We start from the raw sequence: 16,295 nt of genomic DNA, 5'->3' as shown, positions 1-16,295 counted from the left end.
TAAAAAAATTGCCGATCTGTACCTATATAAGCTCAGTTCCCAGCGCTCAGCTGACTTGTCAGCTCTCTTCTCTCTCAGCTCACAGTTCCAGTGGGCGTGGCCGAGCCCTCCCATTGACATCAGTCGGAGAGGAGGGGGAGAGAGGAGAGAAAGAGCCGACAGTCAGCTGAGGGCCAGGAGCCGTGCTCATATAAGTATAGATCGGCAGATTTTTTACATTACACAGGCACAGGGACACTTATTATACTACAGAGGGGATTACAGCATTTAGGTGCAGTTATGAGAGCAGCAGAAGCGGGGGGGGGGGGGGGGGGCGCTGGTACGAGCAGACAGGGAGGGGAGGGGGGAAGGGGGGGAATGAGGACAGAGGAGACATAGGAGAGCAGGGCAGCGTATGACGGAGGCATATATGCTGACAATGGTGTCATGGCTCAGCAGCCCTGATATATCGGAGTCAGCATATGGGGGAAGGGTATGGCCAGGCAGGATCAGTCAGGTATTTCAGGTGATAAAGGGGGCCAAATGACACAGCACAAGCGCTGTGCTATATACCATGCTTTAAGGAAACAGGATCCATTACTTTTTTTTTTTTTGGTTAACAAACACTTTAACTAATACTTTTTTTGTATAATTCTCCTTTAAGCGGGCATGGCAGGGGGTATTTCCTATGCCTGCATACTTTTGCTGATAGGTGTCTCTTGTTTCCATCTCTTGTTGGGAGATATGTCTCTTGTTGGGAGATATGCTAATGAGTTGTCCAAAATAAACACACAGCCCTTGTACCTATTCATGTTTTGTCAGCAGTCAGCCTTTTCACCCAGCAGCAGGCCCCCACTTTAGAGAAAGAAGTCTTGTTACCAGATAAGATGTGGACCTAGCAATGAAGGCTTTAATCCACCCAAAGCTCTACAAGGCCTCTGGGCTCCAGGACATAAATCAAAACTTTAAATCTGAGAAAACAAACAGTTTTCTGCCATAAACCCTAGAGACCCTCATTACGTGTAGGTGAGACACTCGACACATCCTGTATATAACCTACACAACCTTTCCAGCTAGAGCCTCACAACATATTAATATATATATTAATGAGATATAGAAAAGGATAGGTTGAAAGACACATTTTATTAAACCGTTCTTGTAACGCATCCAATATACTGTAAATATTATTTAAAACGTTTTTCTACCTAAATGTGTGTATTAATAGAATCATTTGGTTGCTTTAACTACTTCCTGTCCACGCTATAGCCAAAAGATGGCTACAGCATGGGCTTCCAGTTCTGGAAGGGCATACATGGACATCCTCCCAGAACCCCGCCTCCCACGTGCCCCCTGCATTCAGCACGTTCTGTGACTGCTGTGTCTTTTGAACACAGCTGATCACAGATCATGGTAAAGGGCCAATCACAACGGCCTCTTACCCAATCACAGGTGATCACATGTAAACAGACTTGCCGGATATCGGCATTCTTTTCCTCACATGCTGTGTCTGTGTGAGGAAAGGAGAGCCGTTATCTGTCAAGCCTGTCGGCACATTGTTTACACTGATAATGAGGGCACTGCACATCAGTGCCCTCATTATCAGTGCAGCCCCATCAGTGCTCATCAGTGCTGCCCCATCAGTGCTCATCAGTGCAGCCCCATCAGTGCTCATCAGTGCCCATCAGTGCTCATCAGTGCCCATCAGTGCAGCCCTATCAGTGCCCATCAGTGCAGCCTCATCAGCGCAGATCAGTGATAAAGAAAAGTTACTCATTTGCAAAATTGTACTAAGAAAAATGTTTTTTCAAATATTCTGTCTTTTTTAAATTTGTTTAGCAAAAAATGAAAAACCCAGTGATAATTAAATGCCACCAAATGAAAGCTCTATTTGTGTGAAAAGAAAATGCTAAAAATGTAATTTGGGTACAGTGTTTCATGACCACACAATTGTCATTCAAAGTGTGACAGCACAGAAAGCTGAAAACTGTCCTGGACAGGAAGGGGGTAAAGGTGCCCGGTATTGAAGTGATTAATAGTCTTTCCCGTTTCATTGTTTTCATTCTTATGTACGATAGAGCATTTACAGCTAAAATCCCCAAAAATGTGCCCAACAGATATTTTTTCATCAGATCCACTTGAATTGATAATATTAATAATCACAGATTGAAGCTATTACAACTGGATGAATCAAAAAAATAAACACAGTTCTTTCTTGTGGACTCAAATATATAACTCTTCATTTTAAAGCAACACATTCACTTCTGTGGTTTATTCCATGTTTATCATAAATATATTTGCATTTCAGTTTAAATAGCCATTTCCATTGTGGTGACACATCCACTAACATTAATATTTGTAGTGTTAGACGACCCACTCTGTTGGTGCATCCAGTCAACATTAAAACAAAAAGGTAAAAAATGTGTTACAAAATAAAAAATAAAAATGCTATTAAATCACCGCTGTATGACTATAATAGCAGGAATACACAGTTAGAAAATCAACTGAACAGCATTCGTTGGTCAAAATTGAAATAATAGCAGGAATACACAGTTAGAAAATCGACCAAACAGCGTTCATTGGTCGAAATCATCGCCAACATTAACCAATCAAAAAAAATATTTAAAAGAGCAATCGATTTCATACGCAGTGTTGACGTCTCACGTACAAGTGGGGTTGTCTAGTAGTTCCGTTCATGCGTGATAATGTTCAAGAGATGTTTTACGGACGACCTTCACACCAAGGAATAGAATATCGTTCGTTCGCAAACGATACAGCACAATTTTCTCAGTTTTTTTAGGTCTATTTCATTCACGATATTGGGTATTGCTTGCTGGACATCAACGAGTAGAAAATCTGATCGTTCGCAGAATGGAAATTTTCGCCAAATTTTTCTTATCATGTATTCCTGCCATTAGTTGGTCACCGTTTCACTTCAGAGCTAAATTAGATTGTGATTGCGCATGAATAAAAATATCTCCCTCTGTACAGAAAATGTACTCATTCTACATCCTCTGTATTGCAAAAAATATTTTGCAAAAAAAGTTCAACAACCTCTTATTTGTTATATCCATTCATCTTCACTATGATTGGCTAATTCCCACAAGGAGTGTAATCAGAAAGGCAAGATTTCCACACAGGTAGATGACCAGCAGATACATCTCGTACTTTGCCTAAAACAGAAAAAAAAAAAAAAAAAAAACAGATGGTTTATTTAAACCTCTTTGGGAAATTTTTCTTTCTGCAATTTAATACTGGACTCCAGGCAAACTGTTTTACCTGCCAAAGGATTTGTACATCTGTACATCCACATTTGGGAATTACACAGCTCTGCCACTCAGCAAAGCCCTGTCTGGCAGGTAAGGAGGCCTGATTCTTTTTGCTGCAGTGAATAACACCTACAAATCACAGGTCTTGTCCCTCCGCAAGCCTGTAACTGGACACTGAGCCCTGGTTCACATTGATGCGATTTGACATGTGATTTGACATGTCAAATTGCATGCCAAATTGGCGGCTATTGCCGCAATGGAACGGTCCGAATCGTTGCAAGGCCGAATTTGCAGTGCCACACCAATTCCCAAAAGTAGTTTCTGTACTACTTTTGGCGATTTAAATAGACATCTGTGCAGGAAAATGCACAGATGTCTATGAAATCGTCGGGCTGCGGGACATGCGGGAATAAAATCGTGCAAGATCAGCTGAACCGATCCCCCCCAGCAAACCCGTTCCCCGCAGCCACCATCATTAGTCGGCATCCCTCCTCTGCCGCTCCCGCCTGCTTCAGGTACTGCATGGGGCTTGGAGGGGATCCAGATGTGTCCCCCCCAATACCTCGGATCACCCCCCATACTGCCCCCGCACCCCTGATCCATGGCCGCTCCGAGCAGCATCTCTCCTTCCCTCCCGCCGCCTACAGCTTCTCCCTGCACTGATCTCCTATGATCTGTCAGCCTGGAAAACGCGGCTGGGGGGGGGGGGGGGGGAGTGGTGCGGGTGGGGGTGAAGTTGTGACATGCATATACTAAAACCCCCCTGTACAATTGATTTAGGCAGCGATCATTGTTATATCCACTGACAGCTAATCATTGAAACCACGAGTGTTACAATGTATCAGACTGTCATTTTATGAATGAGGAATCTCCATACAGATTCCATCCATTCATGTAAAGTGCTACAGAGAAAGGGACTATCTTCAGTCCCTTTCTATGTCTCAAAAAAAGAGATATGGGTGTTTGTTTAGACCTCTGATATCTCACTAACCCCCCCCCCCCCCCCGCAAAAAAAAAAAAAAAAACTGTAACAAATGGTAAAATAAAATAAAAAAATACAAAAAACACAAACATAGTAAGACCCCCCAGGCCCCCCCCCCCTCTCGCCCCTCAACGGTTTCCTCGGCTTCTTCTCCCGGTCAACCCGATCTGTCCTGATTGGCCTGGGGGAGAAGCTGGAAGACAATAGCGAATATTAATTTGCTATTGTCATAAGTGAGTGGGATCGGGGTGCAATGCTCTGCTCCCTGAGCCCAACCTTTTTCAAGCCAATTAGAGCCTCAGGCTCTAATTATGTGGCTTGAAAAATAAATCATACAAACGCCCCTGTGCCCCTAATGGACCAGCAGCTCCTGGTAAGAGCCCTTTCACATGGAGCCAACTCTGGCAAGCAGATTTGTCTGATCAGCGGGGGATCTGTCTGCTGATCCCCGCTGAGCAGGCGGATGACAGATCCACGTCCGCTCCGCTGACTGCAAGCGGACACGGACAAAGCCGCTGTTCTCTATGGGGTGGTCAGATGGAAATGGACCGCCAGTCCATTACCATCCGATCCGATCTGCTAGATGGATGGGGAATGGAATCCCCATCCGTCTGTTTTTAGCGGACTTGACTAGATCGGATGCAGGCAGGTGTAAACGGACACATGTCCATTTACATCAGCCTCTCCATAGAGAACAATAGGTGGTCCCATTGGGCCTGCCTAAAAAACAGACAGGCAGACCCAATCGGTGTGCTTGTGTGAAAGGGGCCTAAGGCTTTGTTCACACAGGGCATACACAGTGTAACTTTACGGGGGCGCACAGGTGTTCCATGCATCTCTGTGCAGGCAGTCCCATTGATGTAATTTGGGATGTAGCACCTGCATGAACAGAGCCATGGCTCCCAATTTTACATCCATGTAGGTCCGCATGCATGTCCCTGAGCTCACACTGTCTGCATTCGGGGTGGTGTACTCACACCCACACGGATGTCAGATTGGGAACAGCAGCTATGCCTGTGCAGCCATTGCATCTCAATTGACATAAATGGGACTGACTGTACAGGGATGCATGGAACACCTGTGCATCCCTGTGTGGATAAACATGGCCCCCCATGGGTGTACACTTTAGTATGCCACATGTGAACGTTGCTTTAGTAGCAATTTGGCAGACATTTTGTTATGTTGTGTTTATGTGCACTATTAATGATTTTAGTGTATTTTTAGCAAAAAATACTGACTTAATAAACATTTGCGCAAACATCACGATGCCTTAAATATCAATAACACCTTCTTTTTATTCTAGTGGACATGTGCTTTCAGAAAATGTATGGTTTGGGGGATCTTTTACAAATTCTGAAAGCTGTAAGTGAAAAATAAATACCTTCAGATTTTTTGAGAAATTTTTGGGTATGTTCGATTTTCACCATTTTGTAAAAAGACGCAATGTAAAAATTTAATTTTTTTGTTATTTATTAACTCCATACAGGTTAAGCGTTTATATTTAGTAGGGATTTAGCAGGAATTTTGTAAAATTAGCTGTGTTTTTATCTGCTAATAATGGTTTTAGTGTATTTTTTGCGAATATATTAGTTTGATAAACCATTGCGCAAATACCACAGGGATCAGTAGCACCATCTTTTTATTCTAGAGGCCATATGCTTTCAGAAAATATATGGTTTTGGGGGTCTTTCACAAATTCCTAAAGCTGTAAGGAAAAAATGAAAATCTTCAGATTTTTAGAGAAATTTGGATACTTACATTTTTGCGTATGTTCGATTTTCACCATTTTTCAAAAAAGTGCAATGTAAAAATTACAAATATTTGTTATTTATTAGCTCAATACAGGTTAATCTCTTATATTTAGTAGGAATTTTGTAAAATGTGCTGTGTATTTATCTACTAATCATGATTTTTGTGGATTTTTATTATAAATATTCTTTGATAAACATTTACGCAAATATCGTGGGACTTTAGAAATCAGTTGCACCTTCTTTTTATTCTACTGATCATATGCTTTCAGAAAATATATGGTTTGGGGTTTTTTTACAAACTTTGAAAGCTATAAGTGAAAAATAAAACAGCAAAGGAAAAATTGCAAAAATGTTCTGGCCACCTGAGGGTAAAAATGGAGCACAAGGCCTGGCAGCGAAAGGGTTAAGGGATTAAGAATGCTGGGAGGCAGGGCTTAGGGTTATGTGACCACCATGACTGGCTGTCACATGATCGGAAAGCTCCAGATTGTAAGCAGTGAATGGGAGCGCTCCGCTTGCCTTCTGTAACTGTGACTGGAGCGTGCAGGGTATGAGCTCTCGACACAGCTCTATTGTCGTTAATGCATGCAAATATGCAGCCGCTCAGCGCCAAGACCCGAGGTTAATATTAAAAGGTTAATATTGAATGCCTGTACTATACCCCACAATAGTGTGAAATACAGGGTTTACATACAGTATACCTAAAATATAGTTGGTATGTTTCTTTTAGTGTTATCTCTTAATACACCTGTGCTTCTATACAGAAACATGGAAAACACATATGGATACTGAACACTAGTGTAGGGAAATGTCTTATTCTAAATAAAATACATATGCCCTCTTCCTATCCAGCAGGAAACTAATGTTCTATGGCCTGCTACAGAACATAAAAAAATTTACTATTTGTGCTTTAAAGAGCATGCGCTCTGTGTTTTATGTTTGGGTAACCTAACTTTACCAAAATGTAAAGGCTCTAATTGGCTTGAAAAAGGTTGGGCTCAGGGAACAGGATGATGTTACAATTTTATTACCGAGGCCTGTGTATCTCCTTTGCTCGTGGATTTCTTCATTTCTAAGGGGGTTAAAAGAAAATTATTAGAAACTGAAGACATGTTTAGAATATTGTGAATGAGTTTGCTTTTTATCAGGACACAATTATATGTTGACACTTAAGTGTGTGAAATGATTAGTAACATATCTAAATAGCTGGTCCAAGCACTTTCTAACCTCAGCATATGTTATTAGGAAAATCTTGACTTCAGAAGCCAAAGTTGAGCTTCCGCCTACACTAGGGTTGCTACTTTTTCTTTAAGCCAAACCCGAACACTTTAGTGGCACAGTCATTTATTTTTTATTTTTTTTAGTATACACTATAGGATTGTAACAGACCTGGGACATCTTTGGGAACTCCAAAGAGAATAGTAATGCGGCGCACATAGTGCCCCCTCACCCTTCTGTCAAGTCCTGTCCTGAGCCATATTCTTTCCTGAATATTGTGTCTAGGTTTCAGGTGGACTGAAACCTGGACACTAGATTCAAAACGTGGACTGTTCGGGTGAATCCCGGACAGGGGGCAACCCTAGCCTACCCCCTCCTGTCCCATAACTAACAGTTGCTTTCTCAGTAAAATAGTAGTTTCAGTTGTGAGTGGACAGGTCAGAGCTTGACTTTCTCTACTGAAGTCAACATTTAAATAGAGCTTTTGAAGATCTTGGACACCAGGAGAATTTGAGCATACCTCCGTAAAAGTGACCTAACACCATACCCCCATCCCAGCTACTGGTTGCCGCTGTAATTACCTCCCGCTAGCCTGAGCTGTCAGGGCTCCTGCAAACCACTCCACCAGTCCAGGGATTCACATGCATGGTGCTGACCAATCAGAATCTGTCTGGTCAGTCCTTGCTATGCTAGTTGGAGAGGAGAGGAAGCAGCAAGGTTTTAAAATCTCTGGACTGGTAGAGCAGCTTGCGGGAGCCCTGACAGCTCAGAATCACAGAGAGTGAAGTACAGTGGGGACCGAGGGGGGTGGGGTGGGGAGGAGGTCCGGTGTTAGGTCACCATTACAAATTTTCTGTAAAGGGGAACTAACCCTTTAAGGTATGTGCCTAAATGATAACAGGGCATTTTTATAGATGACATATACCTATAATGCCGCGTACACACGATCGGGATTTTGGTCGGAAAAAGATATGATGGCTTTTCCGACGGGATTCCGCTCAAGCTTGCCTTGCATACACAAGGTCACACAAAAGTTCGCTGAAATATCGACCGTCAAGAACGCAGTGACGTATAACACTACAACGAGACGAGAAGATGAAGTTCAATGCTTCCAAGCATGCGTCGAATTGTTTCCGAGCATGCGTAGGAATTTTTACAGACGATCGCATTTTTGGAATAGGAACTTTTTCCGACCGAAAAATTGAGAACATGCACCCAATCTTTTGCTGGCTGGAATTCGACCAGCAAAAGTCCGATGGAGCATACACACGATCGCATTTTATGACCAAAGGCTCTCATCGGTCTTTTGCTGGCCGAATTTCCGATCGTGTGTATGCGGCATAACTATTATGTGTAGGTTCTATAAAAAGCAGAGCAGCACTAAATTGTTATTTGATTAGGTTAAAAACAAAAAAAGAGTGATATGTCAACCAAAATTGTCCAGATCCCTAGAATTCCTCCCCACATCCTCTTGGGGACCAGATGTGGGGAATAGGCCTTTGGCCCTCAAGAGTGGGACAAGGTGCCTTGCAAGAGGAAAGTAGGGAAAGCTTTGCCACCCCTCCCCCTTGCAAGGTACTCACCAATGCTAAAAGGCATGTGGCCTAGTTTGGTACAGATGAGGAGGGGGGCACACACTCACTGCATATCCTTTCCTGGCCTCCCAGGCTGCATGCATGGATAAGGGCCTGGTTAGAATTTTAAGGAGAACCCCACACTGTTTTTTCAGTGTTTCTTTTTTTTTTAGTTTTTACAAACTATTGGAGCCTTGGATAAAATGACACATGGAGGAATATTTAGACCCCTTTTACACTGAGACTGTTTTCAGATGTTTTAGAGCTAGAAATAGCCTCTAAATAGAGCCTGAAAATTGCCTCCCATTCATCTCAGTGTGTCTTTTCACACTGGGGCGGTGCACTTGTGAAATGTTCGAAAAAGTCCTGTAAGCAGCGGTTTTGGGAGGGCTGGGAGGGCTGTATACAGCCCTCCCAAAATGCCCTGCTGATTGAAATGAATGGGCAGCGCTTCCAAAGCGCCTGAAAAGCGTTTCAAAGCGCCGCAACACGGGCATTTTTAAACCCTTCTTTGGGGTTAAAAGCACCCTGCCAGCGGCGCTTAAACAGCACTAAAGCACTGCTAAAACGAGTGGTGCTTTGGTGCGAAAGCGGCCCCAGTGTGAAAGGGGTCTTACTAAAACTGGTGCACACAGAATGAGGTGGAGCTGTGCATAGTACCCAGGTTCTAGGTTTTATTGTCAAACCTTTAGAGCCCATTCACACAGGGACGACTTGTCAGGCGACCTAGTCGCCTGACAAGTCGCCTCCCGTTCTGTACAATGGAACCGTTCTAATCGGAGCGACGCAAGTCGCTCCGACTTAGAAAAAGGTTCCTGTACGACTTTGGGGGCGACTTGGGGCGACTTCATAGACTTCTATACAGAAGTCATTTTGCAAGTCACCGCGGAAGTTGTTTGCAGGTCGCGACCTGCAAGTCGTGTTGCCCCTGTGTGAATGGGCTCTCACTGATCAAGCTGAAGTTACAAGTTGATTGTTTACTACACACAGCTGCACCAGATTCTGTGTGCACCAGTTTTAGTAAATCCCCCCCATGGTAAAATTCAGTAATTTACTATGTGCATTGTATCCACTCGAAGCATAGTTTAATTGTTTAAAGAGTGTCTCTTTTGAGTGTCTACACAGTTAAATATCTGTGCTCCATAAAAGCTAATGTACTGTACATTGAAACATTATTGGAAGCATTATGAAAAACATAGTTGACCCCCGTCTCCTTTACCCCAGCCACAATTCGACTCCCTTAGCACAATAATAATGTGTATAAACCCTTGATACATAAGTAATTTTGGTATGCTGCACTTTGTACATCAAACATAGTTCTGTCCATTTTTCCACAGCAGGTCATAGCTATTAATTGATTCTTGCTGTAATTAATCCATTATTTCTCATCATGATACAAGTACAGGTCCAATTTACTTTTATTTGTTTGGATCTGGCTGCATCCACTATAACCATTGTTTGGTAGGCGAGCACATCCAGAAAGTGACTTCTTTTTCTGATTCTCGGTGCTAAGGTTCTAAAGAATGGCTTTGCTAGCTGGTTGCTGTTTCTGGTGTAAAGCTTCCACCATGGTGGACTGATGCCTTACCCTGACTACCACCCCTTGTCCAAACTTCCCTTGTAATTCTAATGCCGCGTACACACGAGCAGACTTTCCGTCAGACTTGGTCCGGCGGACCGGACTCCGTCGGACAATTCTAACGTGCGTGGGCTCCAGCTGACTTTTTTTTCCCCAAAAGTCCAACGGATCTAGAAATAAAACATGTTTCAAATCTTTCAGATGGACTTGAGTCCGGTCGAAAAATCTGCTCGTCTGTATGCTAGTCCGACGGACAAAAACCCACGCTAGGGCAGCTATTGGCTACTGGCTATCAACTTCCTTATTTTAGTCTGGTAGTACGTCATCACGTATGAATCTGTCAGACTTTGGTTGATCGTGTGTAGGCAAGTCCGTTCGTTCGAAAGTCCGTCGGAAAGTCCGTTGCAAAGTCAGTCGGACCAGTCTGGTCGAAAAGTCTGCCCGTGTGTACGCGGCATTACAGTAACGCTTCCTTTAGTAGACATTACCCCTTGTTTGCTCACCTTTCCTTGGTGGGGTCCAATGCACTTGCGTTTCTGTGCCAGATACTACTGATTCACCCTGCCAGTATCCCTTCCTCTAAATCATTGTCCAATGTTTACTTTTTTATGAATATGAATAACATAAATCAATAAATGTGTAATTGGACTGGTGTAGGTGTAGACCAATTACCGCAATTCATCTAATTTCTGGTGCTGAATTCCACATGAAAGCAGAAAACTGCATACAGGGAAGACTAACCATATGCTGTTCAATTTTCATTAGGGCTGCATCAGATATGAGCATAGCTGTGATAATCTGATGGTATAGGGTTTGGTAAATTAGCCACACATTTGATCATAAAGGTCTGCCACATCTGGCCATACATAGATATATCACCCACCTCGATAGGTGCTAGGAATTAGATAGAATTAGTGTGTGTTTTTGATATGCACATTTAGTTGCCACATTGTTGTCAGTGTGGCTGTTAATGTTTGTTAGGCAAAAGCATAGTTTGCTTACTATACTCAGTGGAGCTGCAATCTGCTAGTCAGGTCTGCTCAGTGGGCTCAGCTGCTGTCAGTCTGGTCCAATAGCTCCCTCTGCATCTGGAGAACTTGAGAAGTTTCTGGATGATAGGTGTGGGCCTATGCAGATGGCAGCATGAATATTGATAAGCCCTGGCCTATCCCAGAGAGGCAGGCTCTGATGGTATGCTGGGAAACTATATATATTCTGTGAGCACACTGAGCTCAGGGTCTTTTCCCAGAGAGGAGGGTAGCGTGCCCTCCAGGCTGGACTATAATAGTCCAGCCTGGAGGGCACGCTACCCTCCCAGACAAAGCTGCTGTTTTTTTTTGCTTTTGGAGGGAAGAGGACGGGAACTGATCAGATAAATTGCATTGTATATGTTTCAAGATAATGTTTGGAATTTTCTGAAATGCTGAAAATAATAATAAAATAAAAAAATGTCTGCTGTGGTGAGGCCTCAGGTGGGCAATAGGGATGAGCTTCGAGTTCGAGTCGAACTCATGTTTGACTCGAACATGGACTGTTCGCAAGTTCGCCGAACAGCGAACAATTTGGGGTGTTCGCGCAAATTCGAATGCCACGGAACACCCTTTAAAAATCTATGGGAGAAATCAAAAGTGCTAATTTTGAAGGCTTATATGCATGGTATTGTCATAAAAAGTGTTTGGGGACCTGGGTCCTGCCCCAGGGGAAATGGATCAATGCAAAAAAAAGTTTTAAAAACAGCCGTTTTTTCGGGAGCAGTGATTTTAATAATGCTTAAAGTGAAACAATAAAAGTGTAATATAACTTTAAATTTCGTACCTGGGGGGGTGTCTATAGTATGCCTGTAAAGGGGCGCATGTTTTCCATGTTTAGAACAGTCTGACAGCAAAATGACATTTCAAAGGAAAAAAATCATTTAAAACTACTCGCGGCTATTAATGCATTGCCGGTCCGACAATACACATAGAAGTTCATTGATAAAAACGGCATGGGAATTCCCCACAGGGGAACTCCGAACCAAAATTAAAAAAAAAAAAATGACATGGGGGTCCCCCTAAATTCCATACCAGGCCCTTCAGGTCTGGTATGGATATTAAGGGGAACCCTGGCCAAAATTATAAAAAAAAACCCGGCGTGGGGTCCCCCCAAAAATCCATACCAGACCCTTATCCGAGCATGCAACCTGGCAGGCCGCAGGAAAAGAGGGGGGGACGAGAGAGCGCCCCCCCTCCTGAACTTTACCAGGCCACATGCCCTCAACATTGGGAGGGTGCTTTTGGGTAGCCCCCCAAAACACCTTGTCCCCATGTTGATGAGGACAAGGGCCTCATCCCCACAACCCTGGTCGGTGGTTGTGGGGGTCTGCGTGCGGGGGGCTTATCAGAATCTGGAAGCCCCCTTTAACAAGGGGACCCCCAGCTCCCGGCCCTCCCCCCTGTGTGAAATGGTAAGGGGGTACAAAAGTACCCCTACCATTTCACTAAAAAACTGTCAAAAATTTTAAAAATGACAAGAGATAGTTTTTGACAATTCCTTTATTTAAATGCTTCTTCTTTCTTCTTTCTTCTATCTTCTATCTTCCTTCGCCTTCTTCTTCTTCTGGTTCTTCTGGTTCTTCCTCCGGTGTTCTCGTCCAGCATCTCCTCCGCGGCGTCTTCTTCTCTTCTTCTCCTCGGGCCGCTCTGCATCCATGATGGCATGGAGGGAGGCTCCCGCTCTTCTCTTCATCTTTTTCTCTTCATCTTCTTCTCTTCATCTTCTTCTCTTCATCTTCTTTCGCGCATCCATGATGGCATGGAGGGAGGCTCCCGCTGTGTGACACTTCTCCTCTTCTTACGGTTCTTAAATAACGGGAGCGGGGCCACCCAGTGACCCCGCCCCCTCTGACGCACGGGGACATGACGGGACTTCCCTGTGGCATTCCCCGGGACGCCACAGGGAAGTCCCGTCAAGTCACCGTGCATCAGAGGGGGTGGGGTTACCGAGTGGCCCCGCCTCCCCATTATTTAAGACACGTCAGAAGAGGAGAAGCGTCACAGAGCGGGAGCCTCCCTCCATGCCGTCATGGATACAGAGCGGCCTCCTGCGGTGTTCTCGTCCAGCATCTCATCTGCGGTGTCTTCTTCCCTTCTTCTCCTCGGGCCGCTCCGCATCCATGATGGCATGGAGGGAGGCTCCCGCTCTTCTCTTCATCTTCTTCTCTTCATCTTCTTGTCTTCATCTTCTTTTCGGGCCGCTCCGCATCCATGATGGCATGGAGGGAGGCTCACGCTGTGTGACGTTTCTCTTCTGACGGTTCTTAAATAACGGGGGTGGGGCCACCCGGTGACCCCGCCCCCCTCTGATGCACGGGGACATGACGGGACTTCCCTGTAGCATTCCCCGTGATGCCACAGGGAAGTCCCGTCAAGTCACCGTGCGTCAGAGGGGGTGGGGTCACTGGGTGGCCCCGCCTCCCCATTATTTAAGAACCGTCAGAAGAGGAGAAGCGTCACACAGCGGGAGCCTCCCTCCATGCCGTCATGGATGCGGAGCGGCCCGAAAAGAAGATGAAGAGAAGAAGATGAAGAGAAGAAGATGAAGAGAAGAGCGGGAGCCTCCCCCCATGCCATCATGGATGCGGAGCGGCCCGAGGAGAAGAAGGGAAGAAGACGCTGCGGAGAAGATGCTGGACAAGAACACCAGAGGAAGAACCAGAAGAACCAGAAGAACCAGAAGAAGAAGAAGATGAAGGAAGATAGAAGATAGAAGAAAGAAGAAAGAAGAAGCATTTAAATAAAGGAATTGTCAAAAACTGTCTCTTGTCATTTTTAAAATTTTTGACAGTTTTTTAGTGAAATGGCAGGGGTACTTTTGTACCCCCTTACCATTTCACACAGGGGGGAGGGCCAGGATCTGGGGGTCCCCTTGTTAAAGGGGGCTTCCAGATTCCGATAAGCCCCCCGCAGACCCCCACAACCACCGGCCAGGGTTGTGGGGATGAGGCCCTTGTCCTCATCAACATGGGGACAAGGTGTTTTGGGGGGGCTACCCAAAAGCACCCTCCCAGTGTTGAGGGCATGTGGCCTGGTACGGTTCAGGAGGGGGACCGCTCTCTCAATTCCCCTCTTTTCCTGCGGCCTGCCAGGTTGCGTGCTCGGATAAGGGTCTGGTATGGTTTTTTGCTGGGACCCCACGCCGATTTTTTTTTTTTAATTTTGGCGCAGTGTTCCCCTTAATATCCATACCAGACCTGAAGGGCCTGGTATGGAATTTAGGGGGACCCCCCACGTCATTTTTTTTTTTAAATTTTGGTTCGGGGTTCCCCTGTGGGGAATTCCCATGCCGTTTTTATCAATTAACTTCTATGTGTATTGTCGGACCGGCAATGCATTAATAGCCGCGAGTAGTTTTAAATGACTTTTTTTCCTTTGAAATGTCATTTTGCTATCAGACTGTTCTAAACACAGGAAACATGCGCCCCTTTACAGGCATACTATAGACACCCCCCCAGGTACGAAATTTAAAGGAATATTACACTTTTATTGTTTCACTTTAAGCATTATTAAAATCACTGCTCCCGAAAAAATGGCAGTTTTTAAAACTTTTTTTTGCATTGATCCATGTCCCCTGGGGCAGGACCCAGGTCCCCAAACACTTTTTATGACAATAACTTGCATATAAGTCTTTCAAATTAGCACTTTTGATTATTCATGTTCGTGTCCCATAGACTTTAACGGTGTTCGCGCGTTCGAACAAATTTTTTGCCTGTTCGCATGTTCTAGTGCGAACCGAACAGGGGGGTGTTCGGCTCATCCCTAGTGGGCAACATGAGGGCCTGGATGCTGAGGCTTTGGTACTAAAGGAAGCTGACTGAGAGGGGCTGTTCGCTGAAGATCTGGTCTGGTATCAATGGAGTAAGATGTCACTTGGAAATTGGAAGGAGGCAACCAGCTGTCATTGGGCCTACTACAGACACTAGACTAGAGAGATCTTAGGGACCTTTCTCCTTTTGCTGCCCCTCAAGTGCTAGAGAAAGTCAGCTGTGGGTCTATGTAAAGGAGACACCGGCTGGTGCCTGAAGAGCTTTCTCCATCTACTCTTCTACTTAAAGGGACTCTGCACTTGTGGCTTTAAGAAAGGAATTTACAGTTTACTACTACTGCTACTACCACTACTACTACTACCTTTAAGCTGAAGTCTACTGTTTATTAAAAGCACAGACTTTAACATAGCTTGTCCTGAAGAATACATAAGGTCCTCAAGTGTACATAATTCTTGTTTTTGTTATTGTTATCGAAAATCGAATCGAATGAGCCTGTGTGCCTGGCTGCTGGGCGAACCCTGTGGGGAAGACCTAGACAGTATTCCTGCTGCTAGTAGGGCTACATTAAACATCAGTCTTCCTCCCATGTTGCATTCAACTGTCTTATACAAGATTAATCTACAAGAGATGGAAAATTATTTTTCTGCTGCTTGGAAATTAAATTATCTCTTCTGGTTAGAAAATACCCCCAACTTGTCTGTTTTAGGTTTCTTAATTTTTTAATCATTTCCTGCATATATTAGTAATTGCATCACACATTACAATAACAGTACAAAAATTGCATACCTTTCTGACCGAGATTAGCATTTATCTCAAGGACTAATAGGAATAGCGCCCACCAGCCAGTGAACCCTCCCATCACTTTTACCATCCATCCAAGTTTGTGGTCTATTAATTGCAGTCCCAGAAAAAGGTTGGCCACTGAAAGAGAGAATTACACTTGTTTTTTTTTTTTTTTATGACTCTAAATGTGGAAATGAATAACTATATAACTAATATAACAACACTTTAGCTAGTTACAGCGTAGATCCCCTACAGAGGGCTTTTTTTTCTCAGAGAATAGGGGCGGGTACTCAGTTCCCTCCCAGATCCTGGAGGAGAGTAGTGGAGCAGTGCAGCATGGTGGCTGTGGTCAGATTGCACTG

At 44.3% G+C, this 16,295-nt stretch overlaps 1 protein-coding gene across 1 annotated transcript in view; it reads right to left on the bottom strand.

The window, feature by feature from the left end:
* Positions 1-1,727: 1,727 nt before the first annotated feature.
* LOC141103569 (putative ferric-chelate reductase 1) overlaps positions 1,728-16,295 on the bottom strand; it is a 172,900-nt gene continuing 158,332 nt past the window's right edge. Inside the window, exons 14-16 of the mRNA XM_073593299.1 lie at positions 15,937-16,071; positions 7,010-7,050; positions 1,728-3,149 (exon numbers count right to left, since the gene is read on the bottom strand). Coding sequence (XP_073449400.1) covers positions 3,060-3,149; positions 7,010-7,050; positions 15,937-16,071 — 266 coding nt within the window. The 3' untranslated portion in view covers positions 1,728-3,059. The remainder of the gene's footprint in view (positions 3,150-7,009; positions 7,051-15,936; positions 16,072-16,295) is intronic.

The sequence above is a fragment of the Aquarana catesbeiana genome, linkage group LG07, assembly GCF_042186555.1.
Source record: "Aquarana catesbeiana isolate 2022-GZ linkage group LG07, ASM4218655v1, whole genome shotgun sequence".
Taxonomy (NCBI): domain Eukaryota; kingdom Metazoa; phylum Chordata; class Amphibia; order Anura; family Ranidae; genus Aquarana; species Aquarana catesbeiana.
This window is presented reverse-complemented; position numbering and strand designations above follow the sequence as displayed.